The 15,236-nt window shown below is 49.0% G+C and overlaps 1 protein-coding gene across 1 annotated transcript; it reads right to left on the bottom strand.

Annotated features, from left to right (window-relative positions):
* Positions 1-2,387: 2,387 nt before the first annotated feature.
* On the bottom strand, positions 2,388-10,409 carry IGFBP3 (insulin like growth factor binding protein 3). The gene is made up of 5 exons (XM_063086575.1): positions 9,886-10,409; positions 6,470-6,696; positions 5,811-5,930; positions 4,804-4,940; positions 2,388-3,903 (listed from the first exon to the last, which is right to left on the bottom strand). The coding sequence occupies exons 1-4, from the start codon at positions 10,292-10,294 to the stop codon at positions 4,815-4,817; spliced, it is 882 nt and encodes a 293-aa protein (XP_062942645.1). The 5' UTR covers positions 10,295-10,409; the 3' UTR covers positions 2,388-3,903; positions 4,804-4,814.
* Positions 10,410-15,236: the final 4,827 nt, after the last annotated feature.

Here is a 15,236-nt window from a genome sequence, read left to right as displayed (position 1 = left end):
TGGAAATTGTTGAGATTGTAACAAAGCAGAAATAAGAACATCTACATTCACATAACCGGGGTTAACATTTTGGTATATTTCTTTAGCTTTATGTGTAAGCGTGTGTGTGCACAATATAACTGCATTCTGCTTTTCCTTTAGCCCACCGCAAGTGTTTTTCCACACCAATAACTCCAACTTAAAAACATTACAGTGCTGGCACAATATTCCTAACAAGCATTTCAGTTTAAGGTGCCTTGTACGTAACTCTGTGCACACCTCTGACAGTGCCTTTGGGATTCGTTTCTGCAGCAGGATGACTGGTTCAAGGACCAGATGAGAGATGTCCCCAGGACAGGCTGTCACAGCAGAGAGCCTGGAATCCCATCACCACACCCTCATTGATACTGGTGATTATTTTTCCTAAAGTGCGTCGATTTGATAGGTGAATCTTAGGATGTTGTTGTAGCATCTGCATCACCCTGACTCTGGAGGGGATGATCGCCCTGCCCTGGTGTGCTCATTTCTCTCTCTCTCTCTCTCTCTCTCTCTCTGTGTGTGTGTGTGTGTGTGTGTGTGTGCGTGCGTGTGTGTGTGTGTGTGTGTGTGGTGGGTGGGTACATACGGCATTAGGAGTTGGTGGAAGCTAAAGTCTGAGCAGGCAGATGCTGGCTGGAGAGAAGGCAGAGGGGCAGAAGGAGCTCCAAGAGCCTAGCTGGGAGGCCAAGGGAGGGAGATAGAGGAACTGGAGAAGCAAGAGGAGAAGCAGGTGGGCACGACTTCACAGTACTTAGTGGGTATGGCAGGAGAGCATTTAGAAGGAAGAGGTGATCCAAGGTGTTGTATTAGTCAGGGTTCTCCAGAAAAACAGAACCAGCAGGTTAAATCCACCCATCCATCCATCTGATCACCCATCAAAAGGAGATTTATTATGAAGAATTGGCTCTCACCATTATAGAGGCTAAGTCCTGCCATCTGCATGTTGGGGAACCAGGAAAGCTGGTGGTGTAATGTAGTCTGAGTCCAGCCTGAGAAGTGGGGTCTCATGGTTCAAATCTTTAACCAAGGACCAGAGAGGATGAGATATCCCAGGCAGGCAGGATAAAAGGCATAAAGTCCTTCTTCCTCTGCCTTTCATTCAGTTCAGACCCTCCAGGGATCGGGTGATGCCCAGCCACATCAGGGAGGGCGATCTACTTTGCTGAGCTCCCTGACTCAAATGCTAATCTTCAACTGGAAATACAGATACAGCCAGAAATAATGTTTCATCTGGGCACCCTGTGCCCGGTCAAGTTGAAACACATCCCCAGTGTGGCAAGTGGCAGAGGTTAGAGGAAAGAAGAGGACCAAGAGGACACTTGTGCTGGTGGCTTCCAGGAAGGCAAACTCAGTGGGTTTATCGAGCAAGCACCATTGTGCAGCTCACAGCCCTGCAGTGGCTCCCAAGGGCCTGCCAGCTCCTGTCCTGGATCCCCAGACACTGGCCTGTCTGCAGAGGTGCTCCCCTATCCTGCCCTGGCACCCTGACCCATTTGCACCTGCCTCCCCCCACCCCCCATGGGCTCACTCTGTTCACCGTCTCCCCCCTCCTCACAGCTTTGCAAGCACAGCACCCCGAGGGGGCTGCCCTCTCATTTTCCTGGCTTCTCACATGGTCAGCCTGATGACCACACCCCACACCCATCCTCTGAACACTCCCAGAACCAACTTGTTGCTCATCGCACCTCTCTCTGTAAAAGGGAACCCATTCTAGATGTTTTATCAACAGATCGAATATGATCTGAATGGGTGGTTCCTAGAGGCCCTGAAGTCACGGGCTTGGCATTTTGCCTGAAATTGCTCTATGACTAGTGACAATCACTTCAAGACTGTGGAGATGGGACTGAGATCCCTGCACCCCACCCAGCACCTCCTGGAGTTTCTCTCTTCTTCCTGCCTTTGTCCACTTCCCTTCTGCAAGCAGAGAGGCAGCAGAGAGGCACCAGGGAAGGGACCTGGGGCTGAATCGCTGAGCGTCCGCTCCCTCCCTTGCCCAGCTTGGCTGTGGAAGGCTCTCTGACTGGCACTAGATATGACAAAGTGGGACATAACCCCCAAAGATGCAAGGACCAGACAGTCATGGGGATGCATCTGCTGACCTGCTCAGGCCTGCCCTCACTCCGTGATGGGAACAGAGCTGACAGCACAGCCTCCAGAACCGAGCATTCCTGCAGACGTGCCCAGTGCCACCACACCATGCCAACAACGGCCACAAACTATCTTGCTTGGGTTCTTTTGCTAGAGATGGAAGCAGGAACACATATTTATATTTATGAAGTTTTCTAGTATGGAGGGAGTAGTCTACCCTCTCGGGGTTATTTCATTAGTGACTCAAAACCTGGAGGCACTCAATAAACAGGGGAAAAAGATTACTTTTTATGGTAAAAACTTTATTTACTATTTATAAATACATTGCAAGACAAACTTTTCAAAAATACTTTTTTCCCCAAAAACGTAATTAAAAAAATAAAGAAAAAGCTAATAGGTAGGCAGAATGTCTTGAGACCCCTTTGCGTTCTCAAGGAGAGCTCTGTGCAGCGTGCATTCATACCCCGGGCTGCGGGAGGGCAGGGCAGAGTCTCCCCGTGCCTGATGTCACCAGACCTCCTTGGATTTGGCCTCCAGGAGAGCAGCGCAGCCTCTGGGCACGAGCTCCTTTCCCTGGTTGAGGCCGTAGTTATATCATCTACATCTCTAACATTTCATCTAGGATTATCTAGTATAGATCCTACTATAATTGGGCTATGTTGTATACAATGTTACAATCCATTAAAACGTATCTTCTCTGCATATATGTGTGAATTACAAAGAAAAGTATGAGAACAACTCCAAGTTCAACAAACGCCGGCAATTCTCTATGTGTTCCCAGTGTCCTTGATGGGCTCCCCCAAAAGCCATTCATCTTTCCTATTTAGATATCATTATTCTTTTTTACATTGCGCCTAGGAGGACAAAAGGTGAGAGATGAGAACCAATTGTTGCCTTTAAAGAGCTTATCCTTAACAATAAACTTTGTCTTGAGTTGTTGAACTAGAAAACGCTATTTTCTGCAGTCGCCTGACGAACCATGCCATTATTTGTAATGCCTCTGAATGCAAAGGCTGTCTCTCATGGTCCCCTGCCCCTCCTGCCCTGTGGGACCACAGCAAAGGCCACTTGGGCCTTCAACTGGGCCACATTTTTGGGAAGCTGCCGGACAAAGGAGGATCAGAAATACCTGCCTTTCCAGATTCCCAGAGTGCTCTAGAACATTATTGGTCATTGTTTTTATTTTTATTTTTATTTTTTTTTTACAAGTAATACTACTCCACCTTGCTCTCTCCAACAGTCCCCATGCAGTACAGATCACTTGAAGATGGAAATAATCTTCTTGGTTGAGGGACCCAGGCCCTTGCTTTAAAGATGGCGCTCCAGAAGGCCATGACCTCCAGGAGGTGCTCAGATGTCTGGACGACCGGCGTTTTAGGGTTTTCCTGTTCTTCAGAAGGCCTGTGCTCATTTTACAGAAAAATGGGGATGAAGCATGAACTCTATGCAAGCAACACAGCTGCCTGCGTCACAAGTCACTGGATCAGCCACTTCAGGAGGACTCCACGAGAGGATGAAGTCCATGGCGCCGTGCTCCAAGGTGTGAGTATTTTATAGGAATTGGCATGAAAATTCAAACTGCTTTTCACTGACTACTGGAAAGTGGAAAGATGCTCAAGTTTACCATTTGAAGGAACCATAGGCATTTCAAAAATCTCTTTCTAAACTTTGGTTTTTTTTTTTAAAAAAAAATCAGTTCACCACAAAAAGAAATATAGATCGAGGCTGCAGCCAGCTGCTGATCACGTCCTTGGCAGTCTTTTGTGCAAAATAAGGCGCATTTGAGCTCCACGTGAACTAAAACAGAAAGAAAGAAACATATTGAGATAACCCCCCGCTCCAACTCAAAAGGGCTCGACTCCCGCCCTGGCACCCAGGCACGGCCCCCAGGCGGACAGCGTTGAGCCTGTGTGTGGTGGGTTGGGGGTCTTAGCCTGCTTTTTTTTTTTTTAAACAAAGAAAAGAACACTCTTTAGGACGTTCACAGTATTCGTTGTCAAAAGAATTACCCCCAAATGACAATTATTTTTTTCCAACCTGCAAGAAAAAACAATCTCATAACTAAAAATAAAAGATTCTTCTGTTTAATTTATCTTGAGAAAATGAAAAAACTGTATTCATTCTTCTTTTTCCCAATAACTCCCTCATGTATTAAAAGAAAAAAAGAGTAATGAATAACATTTTTCAAAATGATGTCTTATAATTTCATTTTCGTATTAGATTTAAATAAACTTTATTAAAATTCTGTCAACCACAGACTAACAGCATATTCCTAATATATTTTAAAGAAAGAAAAAAAAAAAGTAGCCACATCTTTAAGTTAGAAACACGTGTCTTTCACAAGTTCTCGTGGATGAAAAGTTTCCCTGTGAAGACAAATCAATCACCAGACATACATGGAAAAAGCTTAGCTCTGACAATCTTCACATTGTGCGTGTATGGAAGTTCTTAAAAATAGAGCAGAGTGTCTCTGAGACCACCCTTGTCCCCCGCTTCTTCCCTGCATTTGCTGGGCTGGGCTGGTGGGACCTCCGTCTCCCTGAGCCTTTCCCAGGGGTCTCTCCTGTGTGCTTTCCTCTCTCACCTCCCGGGTCCGCGAGTCTGGGGAAGTGGCCAGTCCCAGCCCCTGGATTCTCCCTCCCACCCCATCCGTTCCCAGCAGAAGGAGCCCCCCGGGGCCAGGACCCCGAGGCTTACTTCAGCAGCGTCTACTTGCTCTGCATGCTGTAGCACTGCACCTCCTCCTTCCCCTTGGCATCGTAGCCCGGCAGAGGCTGCCCGTACTTGTCCACACACCAGCAGAAACCCCTCTTTCTGCCTTTGGAAGGGCGGCACTGTGGGACAGACAGCAGAGAGAGATGTGAATGTCCCAGGGTCAAGATGGTTTTCCTAGCCGAGCTCTGTTAGGCTGAGAAAGCACAACAGATATTTCAGGACTTACACATCGTACCTTCTCAGCATGAATTTGTTGACTGAATGAATGATAAAAAATGCCTGTGTGAATAACAGGCCAAAGAAAACAATGGCTATGGAAGAAGACTTGAGCTCTCTGACCGTGGCCACTACTGCAAGCATCAGAACATGATCATGCTGTGGGCAGCACTGCTTACTCTGGTCTTCTGAGGCTAATTCTACAGATACCGTGGTATGAATCGTCCAATTAGAAAGCCAATTGAAATACTGCCATCAGGTAATATATAACATATGAAGGGTACTTATTATGGCTTAACATAACCACTCTTAAACTTGCTTGGTCCTTTACAGCTTGTCATTATCAGGAAGATATTGGTATGAAAGGGGATGAATATGAGATCTTATGACCTCAGGTCACACTTCTTGGAAATTCACTCCAATAGTTCTTTGGAATGTTACTCCAGCATGCAAAATTAACAAAAGCATCAATGTGTCCCTTTATAGTTAAAAAAAGAACTCCCCAGGGCAGCATCTCATTTGCTCTGTGGGTGAGCAGCTGACAGGGCAGGAGCGGGAAGTGATGGCAGAAAGGCACTAGGGCTGAGGATGTTGGTTGATCCAGCATCACCCAGAGCAACAGGGCAAAGCAGCCCTCGGTCCATCTCCTGAGACTGACATTGAGTCACAGGCTCAGAGTCAGCCAGGAGAGCCTAGAGGTGGGTGAGGGCAGTGTCTCCTCTGTGTCCATGGAGAGTGGGAGAGACAGAAAACACACTGAGGCTCTCACTCACCTGCTTTTTCTTATAAAATCCCTTCTTGTCACAGTTTGGAATGTGCACACCCCTGGGACTCAGCACATTGAGGAACTTCAGGTGATTCAATGTGTCCTCCATTTCTCGACGGCAGGGACCCTGGGGATCAGAGAGTCCCGGAACAAGAGAGTCATGATTATTACTCTGGAACACATGCTTTTATAAATATTATAACGCCCATAGAACTATTCCAGGTGGGACCTGTAATACACTCCAAGATCTTTTGCCTGATTTAGCAAGAAATTCCCAGGAGGATGCTAACTCACATTGCTCCGTGTCTCTTTGGTATCTCCAGAGTAAGGCACAGTAGCAGGTCAAGAAACTTAGAAGATCAAGTGAATAAAATGAAACCATCTTTATGAGAATATTTTCTCTATCTACAGAGGCCTTTATGACTTACCATATGCTTTTACAAGTGTTATTTCAGCACCACTCTCATAAGGTTCTCTGAGATAGGAAAGGGTCACTGTTCTGTATGTAAGGAGGGGAGGGGAGCGGGGTGGGGTGAAGGAGCTAGAGGCTGTGCACATGTCAGCCAGAGCTGCTGGGAACTGTCGCATATAGATTGTCCTCCGGAGGCTCTGAGTGCCCAGGAGGGGGTCCCACCTGCCTCCTTTAACAAGAGGAAAAGCTCTCACGTATTCTGTCTCCCGCTTGGACTCAGAGGAGAAATTCTGGGTGTCGGTGCTCTGAGACTCGTAGTCGACTTTATAGCGCTGGCTGTCCTTGGCATGGCCTTTCTTGATCACGTCTATCTTGGCGTGGGGGAGGTGGAACTTGGTGTCAGGCACCCGGTGAGTACTGGGAATGGCCTGGCTCTCCACGCTGCCGGCACTGCGGTCTTCCTCTGACTCACTGGCATTTCCTTGAAAAGCACAATGGAGACAAGGACAGGATAGTCGTCGATGTTGAACAACAGTCTTTTCAAAATCTTACTATTGCAACCACGTCACATCTAAATGGAAATGCTATTCAACAATTCCAAATAAGTTTAAAAAAAAACACCTTGATAAAGCATTCTTCCATGATACCACCTGCTACAGGGTGGTCACTCTACCTGAAGAAGCCATCTGTTTCAAAGTCAATCTGACATGTGCTTTTACTAAGTAGCTGCAACTAAAGAAAGCAGGAAAATGCTCAAGTGCCACCCAGTGGACCGGGAAGGCAGCACGGCTTCGTCGTCCACCAGCAGGGGGCAGACCAAGCCACCCAAGGCTGCAGTGGCTCTGGTTGATTCAGAAATCCTGCAGGGGCTGCCAGTGCGGTCCTCCCATCCACCACCTGAGACCTGGAAGAAATGCACATTCTCCACCCCAGAAATGATGGGGTAGCAGCCTGGGGTTTTAACAAGCCCTCCTGGGGATCACTCAAGTTTGGCCAGCACTGTCTCCAGTACTACCAAGGTAAACGGGCCCTACCTGAGGTCAGATGGGGCAAAGTTTTCTCTCCCGTAGAGCCTCCTTTTGTAACGAAGAGTGCTAAATGAAGACAGCCCAATACTTGACATGGATGCTGGAATATTAACAGTTTAACTGAGATTTTAAGTACATAACTAACTAAATTTGTGGCTGGATGTGTGGCTAGGATTCTCTCTCCATTCCTTTTCTAGGATGAACTTGTAGCAGCTGTGGGACCACTGTGGAGATCAAAGGCTACCTTTAGAGCAGATGCTCCCAGGGCCAGAGGACTCGCATCTAGTTCATACTCCCAAAGGGATTCAGCTTCGGTCCACAGGTGACTTTACTTCGACAAGCAGGGACTTAATGCCTACTCCCAGCAGAGGGCTCAGGTCATCCACCTGATCCTGAATCTATTCTGCCTGGGGTGCAAAAAGCCTGGCTCCAGTTGAACTGTTTCCTGCCTCCCAGGGAACGCGTCCCAGTGTGTGGCCGGCTGCCTGCAGGGAAGCCGCCTGGCCCCTGGCTCTAGGCTGGAAGCAAATGCTTAGTTCCCAGAAAGTTTGCCTAGGGTTGAAATGATTCTGCTCTCTCCTGGAAGCACTACTGGCAGGCTTACCCACAGGGGAGTCCTGGGGAAGTCCCTCTCCTTCTTGGGTCTTGGTTTCCTCACCTGCAAAACAGCCCCCTGAGGTCCACCTGCCAAGTTCCCCAAGGGGTTTTGTGCCTTGGGGAGCACCAATTCCCAGGGTCCAGCCCAGCTCCCAACAGAGTAGGTCCCTAATTGATAGGATTTGGTTTCAATTTCCTTTAATCTTAATTATTTCCCTCCCTTTCAAGGAAGTACTGGGACAAAGGAGATGCTAAGGATATGTAAATAAACATAAATAAACATATTTGTATTTCTTTTCCAAGAATCCCAAGCAATTTCTTAAACTTCCTTTATTTATTTATTTTTTAATGCCTAGAGTGACGAGGGCATGAAAAGAAAACAGTTCCGTTTAAGCAACAGATAATTGTGACTTTTGACTGTGATATAAATTTACCTTTTCCCCCCCAAGTGGATTTTAGAAGTTATTCAGATCTTTTCGTGATCTTATAATAACCTACATTAACCTATACGTAGAGCTACTTTGGCAGTAATTACAACGATTATTAAATCCTACCTAAAATGACAATGTTTAAGTATTTCTAAGATCACTTTTCAAATACCCACAAATGCACTAGAACAAAAAAGTACACATACAGCAAATAAAATAACTCTGCCCTGAGGGACAAAAGCATCCAGTGACTTTAACAGTTGACTAGAGCCAGTGTATGTTTCAGGCAATTGGAATCTTGCCTTTCCACTAATCTGGTGTTTCTCAGGGATGAATAAAGCCAGCCTTGCCTACCAAGGACATATCTTTGCCCGGAAGTGGAACTCTGCAGCTACAGAAGTTATAAAGACACCGTCCATCTTGCTAGCCCTGGAGGGGGGCATGCCCATCGCCATCAGTCCAGCTTGATGGGTGAGGGCGATTAGGGTGGGGAGAATTCTCCCAGCCTTCAGCTGCGCTGGGTGGGAACTTTCCTCCATAAACTAAGTGCCCTGGCTAAGCATGCTTCAAATTTGGAGGAACAGCTGCCAAATCCACTTAAACTTCTGTTTGAAGGGAACCATGTGATGCCCTTAACAGAGCTGCCCCCTTCCCGACAGTGGCTGAGCCAGGAGGGATCTCTCTGCCAAACATTTGCATTCTTCCTCTTCTGGAGCTCCTTCAGCTGCCCCTCATTCCTTCCACTTCAGATTAAGGAAGGAATCAGTCCTGGGGCTAATTCCAAATACCTTCCCTGTCACTGAAATCCGCTTGGTCCAGGTCCACACTCCCCGCAGCCCCATCCACGCACCTGGGCGTTTGTCTGAGGTTCGCGCAGGCGTGGGGTGGCACGGGGTGTACAAGTGGGATGGTACCCAAGTGGCAAACAGGTTCAAACCTACACTCTTTTGCTGCCTCTGAGTGACCCTGAGAAGGCACTTCTCTCTGAACCCCAAGTTTTCCAACCGCAAAGATCCCAATCCCCGAATCCCACCTCCTTCGTTTGTGGACACACCAGAACGTGAGATTGCTTTACAAACCAAAAGGCTCGCAAATGTTAGCATTTTAAAAGACAGATACCATTTCCTACAACGTGCCTGCCGACCTTCCCAGATTTAAATTCGCCATCCGGGCCGCCTGCTTGCGTCCCCAACCCCAAACATCTCCGGGATTGACGCTCTCCCTGCTAGTTTGTGGAAAACAGAAGCCTGCACCAGCGTACCTGCTCTGGGCTGGGACAATCTCCTGTGTCCAGGGTCTTTCCATTGATAGCTAACCACGGTATCCGCTTTCCCCAACCCCCAAAACCTTTAACCCGTTTTCATTTACAGCGATTTGCAATTTATAAGCACTCTGCACTCAGAGAACTGGGCAAGTAGAGGGTCGGCCGCGCGGGATCCCCGGGGCGAGCGACCTCGCCTCCCGGGAACTCAGTCTCCCCACGTACGACCCTCGGTGCGAAGAAAAGAGAGGAGTCTCTTCCCGCGGCTCCACTCCCACCCCCTGGCCCTTTGTGCCGGGGCCCCGGGTGCTGTGCGCGGCGCGGCCCGGACGGCGCACCTGGCGCGGACAGCTCACCTGGCGCGGACGGCGGGGGCAGCAGGTAGGCGCGCAGGCGGCCGGCGGCGCTGGCGTTGGTGCAGAGCCCGCGGCCGTCCAGCAGCGCCTGCAGCGGACGCAGCTCTCCAGGCGGCGGCTGGCAGCGAAGGCCGGCGCCACAGCGCTCGGTGTAGACGCCGCACGGCTGGCCCTCGCGCAGCGCGCACGTCAGGCAGCAGCCACAGCCCGGCTCGCGTACCAGCTCGGTGCACGCGGGCGCGGCGGGCGGAGGCGCGCACTGGGCTAGTGCACGCGCGTCGCACGGTTCGCAGCGCACCACGGGGCCCGAGCCCGCCGACCCAGCGCCGGCCCGCGCCACCGGCGGCCCGCGGAGCAGCACCAGCGTGGTCAGCGCTGCGGCCCAGAGCGCAGGGCGCGGCCGCTGCATGGCGCCCGCTGAGGGGGCCCGGTGCTTGGCCGGCCGAGGCGCAAGGGGACGGGGCGACAGCACAAGACTCGAGGCTGCGGAACGTGGACAGGGAACAGCCGGTGCTTAGCGTGTAGCTGCCGGGCTCGTGTCTGGGAGGCCCGGGCGCGCCGGCCGCTATATAGAAGCCGGGGTGGCCGAGGACACGCCCCGGAACGGCGCGCCCGGTGGGGAAGGGGGCGGGCCGGCGCAGGCACGTCTCCGGGGGCCCGCGCCTCGCCCCGGGCATCTGGAGCCGAGCGCGGGCACGCGCAGCGCGCCATCCGCCTGCGCACCTGCTGCCCGCGCGCACGCCGGGCGCCCCGGCCTCCCGGCCGTCCCGGGAACCACGGTGCCCCAGGCCCACTCAGCGTCACTCCGGACCAACGCGGTGCCCCCGGCCTCCCCGCCGCCACTGCCTGTCCTCCGCTCCCGGGTGAGGTCACCCCGTGGCCAACTGGTTGTGGGGAAAGTGGGGTGCGCCGCTCCTTATTCGTGTGTACCATGCTAAACATTTTAAAATTTAATTCCACCGGTAGAGGAAGGTGTGAGGTATTAGAGTGAGAAGACTCCATTCGCATTGGGGTCTCGGGGAACGGAGGCGCTGCGGGGTTTAATCTGCACGCGCGGGGGCCCTTCCCAGCCCCGGGACCCACAAATACGCGTCTGCAGATGCGCACGTGCCCTTCGCTCCTTTCCAGGCTCGCTTCTCCGGTTAGCAGAGTGGGCGGCAGCGAATGCGTCCTTAAGGCAGGGTTTTCAAAGATTTTAAGTCCCAACTCTAGGTAGTATTCTCCGCAATTAAGTTTCAAAGAGTTTACACCCACCACAAATGAAGAATAAAGACAGTAAAGCGGGCACTGCTGAAGCGTAATTCTTATAAACAGTCTTAAAATTGGTAATTTTCACTATCGTTTTTTTGAAGGCCACTCTGTATCCATCCGATACGTTGAAGTGGTGGCTGCGATTCTAGCTAATCTGCGCAATCTAAACGCTAAAGCGGTAGAGTTTAAATCCGGAGGCTCAGTTGCGCCCTGGAGGTCGCTGTAAGCCTTCTCCAGTGCGCGGGCCTTCAATTGTGTCGGCGCGCCCCTTCCCTAGGTGACCGACAGAGGGCGCCAGCGGTCCAGGATTAGACTGAGAAATTTCTAAAGGCTCTTTTACAAGGAGCTCGTGGATGAGCATTGGGAACCAGTGAGACCACTGCGGGAGGCGACTTCCCCTGTGCGTTGTTGCCTTAGGAGCTGGGTAGGTGTCTTGGAGGAGCCCTTTGTAGTTTGCAGTAGGAATAGCAAATCAGGACCCCCTTCGGCTTCCTCACCAGCGCACACCCCGGGGTGAAGTTAGCGTTCGCCCACCCGTCTCTGTTTCTCTCTCCCAAACACACACACACTCCCTCTCTCTCCCCAACAACCCCTCCGTCTGTCTCTCTCTCACTCTCTGCACAGACATTTATCTCCCTTTTATAAATATATGTCCTCCTTTTAGAACGAAAAGACATATTTAGTTCCTCTCTTTTTAGTCGTAGCTAATAAACAAATAAATAAAATAACTGAGCCTCTGCAAAGGAAGTGACTAGAGACAAAAGAGCGGAGGGCCGTGGCCTCCCCGCAGCCCCGCAAAGGCACAACACCCTCGTTGTAGTACTGGCGCTCTCTGCACAGTGCTGGGGCTGGAGCCAGATCCACCCTGTGTACAGTAAACTGTGCCTCAGTTGTTGCTTGCTGTCTCCTTTCTGCTGTATCCCTGCCTTGTAGCTGTGTGATATCTGCTTTGACACCCAAGAACAGGGTTTCTGATTTCATTGGAAAATTAAAGGCAACAAAACAAATCCCTCAGGGTTACATTTGTTCCTTAAATAACCACAGAGACCTTGACTCTGAAATTAGAGTCGGGTTGTGTATCAAAAACGATTCTGGAGATGGCAGGTCTGCCTTTCTGTTTAGTACAATGTTGTACATGGAGCTCGGACTGATCACAGGTCACAGTAGCACTTTCTACCCAGCTTTATTATCTGGCTAGTGGATAGGGGAAGCTCAGAAAGAATGCCTTTTTAGAGAGGATTGGAAAAAAAAAAAAAAAAGAAAAAAAAAAAAGCCTATACTCCTGGTTCCCATTTTTTCGCGAGCAGAGCCTTTCCCTTCTTGCATAGCAGTTTGAGAAATGGGCGCTTGCTTATTCGTGCCGAATTCCTAGGGGGCGCCAGAGCACCAGGCGTCCAGCCCGTCTGTAGGGATGTGCAGGAGTCAGTGCAAAAATTTAGGATTACATTGCAACTTTCAAAGGATATTCCAATAACAGTGTTTTATAGGCTGCCGTCACCTTTATCATGATATCTTGCAACAGCGGAGCAAATCTGCATCAGTGATGTGGGGAGAATTGTTTTTATTTGACAGAACTTCAGGGACCCCCACCCCCATGTAAGTGTTGCAGGAAGAATTTGGATGGGATAAAATTTGATTTTTTGACATGCTAGTTTATTTTGTCAAACTTTCAATTAATTTGGTGGTTGTGTTATTAACATAAAATAGAGTGTTTAGTGGAACAATGTTTAAGGCACTTGGCATACAATTGCTAGTAATTGTAAAGTAGTCCATAACCATCAGAATAATAGTCAGGAGGCTGCATACACCTCGTTTCACTAACAAAATCCAATTGAACTGATTATATCCAGCGATTCCTGGGGCCGGCCTGGTTATCTTAATCAGGTGCCATAAGTTGCTCACTTCTTTGCACCCACTCTGGCTGCTGTCAGGCACCTGTCTCCGCATCATATCGGCTTTCTTGCTTCTCTTCTGCTCCGGTCCTGGCTGGACAAGCTGCCCTTGGGTCTCTCTTCTCAGGCACTGCTGACAGCAAGCTCCATCTCTAGGTGTCCCCAGGGGGGTGGCTTTCAGGCTGACCAACCACCACTAGACTTGGAGTGGAAAGGGCCAAACTCTGAGAGGCAAGTGCTGTTGGGGACCCAGTTTCCAGGACTCAGTCTAAAGCTCCAGCGTTTCCCCCTAGAGGAGGCTTGAGTGGGGCCAAGGAACCAAATTTCCCTTTCATCAGCTCTTCTGCTGGGTGAGCCTTCCACAGTTATGTATTTTGGGGTTGGGGATGCATTAGAGACTGTGCCAACGTTACTGCTGCTAACAGCACTGCAAAAGACTGTTACGCAGAGATACCACCATTCAGAGTTCACTGTCCATCTAGCCCATAGACGGTTTCTGAGCACCGCTGTGTGCTGGCCATACGGGTTCCCAGACTGGCTGGAGGACTCACCGGAGACCAAATAGCGGTGGGCAGCGTGACTGCGATGAACACAGAGTTTACCGAGCGCGTTTGTAACCCAGCAGACGAATGGCAAACCTGCCGATGTGGTCAGGAAAAGCTTCTGAGAGGTGGTGGCACTGGAGTTGAGTCTTCGGTGCTGTGGGAGAGTCCAGCTGAGGGAGGCAGGCAGGGGGAAGCAGTGTGTGTGTCCAAGGAGAGTCACTCTGTGTGCTTGAGGGCTCAGAAGGAACAGCACTGGCACGTATGTCTTAGGGAAGGTGGAATTCTGAGGTTTAGAAGAGAATAGAAGATGACTTGATAAAGTGACCTGGGAAGGTGGTATCTGTGGCACTGGAAATTCATAGTCCAGAGCAAGGGACTCCTCAGAGTTAGTGCTGTCCTGTTCTGTCCGACAGTTTGGAGATGGATGACAGTCTTCCAGAGAAGGGGCTTGGACATGTTCTGAACAGAAGACAGGTGGGAAGGAGAAGATTCCCACTAGTCCTCCTGTCAAGGCTGGAAGGGTCCTGCGGGTGCTGTTACCTGTCCCTTTCACTGGAGATGCAGGTAATCCCTCTTTCAGTCTTTGCTGGATTTCCTAGAGAATAATCCACAGATTCCACGGCACCCCCCCCCCATTTGATAGATTGTTACGTTTTTCTTTTTTATAAGGTGTAACTAACATGCGATAGACTACACAGATTTGAAGCGTACAGTTTGATAGCTTTGGACATCCATGTAATGAACATTTCTGTCGTTCTCAAAAGCTTCTTGACCCTTTGTAGTCCTGAACCCTGCTTTTCTCATCCTCTAACAACTGCTGCTCTCCTTTCTGTCACTCTAGATTAGTTTGTGTTTTCTAGAATTTTATATAAATGGTGTCATACAGTATGTACTCTTTTTCATCTGACTTGCTCAGCATAATTATTTTGAGATTCATCCCTGTTGAGGCATGTGTAGTAGATCACTTTCTGTTGAGTTGAATTCTATTGCATGGATGTATCATGCTTTGTTTATCCATTCATCTGTTTATGAACATTTGGGTTATTTCCTAGTTTTTTTTTTTTTTGGCTATTGAACATAAAGATGCTATGAACATTTGTGTACAAGTCTTTGTACGGATGTGTGCTTTCAGTTCTACTGGTGGAAATGTCTACATTATTTTATATATGTATATAAAAACATATATAGAAAACACACACACACATATATATATGCCTGATGTTTTAAAAAATGGCCAAAGTGTAACTGTACCACTTTACATTTCCACCAGCAATATATGAGAGTTCCAGGTTCTCGACATTTTTGCCAATACTTGGTATGGATAGTCTTTAATTTTATTTATTCTCCTAGATGGGCAGTGGTATCTCATCTTGGTTGTAATTTACATTGGCCTGATGACAAAAAAATGTTGAGCAGCTGCCACTTGCTAAGTTATCATCTGTATATTTTCTTTGGTGAAGTGTCTATTAAAACCTTTGCCCATTTAAAAAAAACTGGGCTGTTTTTTTTTTTCTTATTGAGTTTTGAGAATTCTTTATATATGTTGAATACAAATCCTTCTTTACCAGCTATATGATTTGCAAGTATTTTCTCCCAGTCTGTGGCCGGTCATTTCAATTTTTAGCAAAGTGTTTTGAAGAGTGAAAATTTTAATTTTGGTGAA

Source organism: Cynocephalus volans, chromosome 2 (genome assembly GCF_027409185.1).
Source record: "Cynocephalus volans isolate mCynVol1 chromosome 2, mCynVol1.pri, whole genome shotgun sequence".
NCBI classification, from domain to species: domain Eukaryota; kingdom Metazoa; phylum Chordata; class Mammalia; order Dermoptera; family Cynocephalidae; genus Cynocephalus; species Cynocephalus volans.
The sequence above is the reverse complement of the archived record's forward strand: the minus strand, read 5'-3'. Positions and strand labels throughout refer to the sequence as shown.

Coding starts and splice junctions, on each gene's coding strand:
- IGFBP3 (XM_063086575.1), bottom strand. CDS start 10,294: ATGCAGCGGCCGCGCCCTGCGCTCTGGGCCGCAGCGCTGACCACGCTG. Junction 6,697..9,885: donor GCCCCCGCCGTCCGCGCCAG/GTGAGCTGTCCG, acceptor GTGCTTTTCAAG/GAAATGCCAGTGAGTCAGAG. Junction 4,941..5,810: donor GATTTTATAAGAAAAAGCAG/GTGAGTGAGAGC, acceptor TCTGTCCCACAG/TGCCGCCCTTCCAAAGGCAG.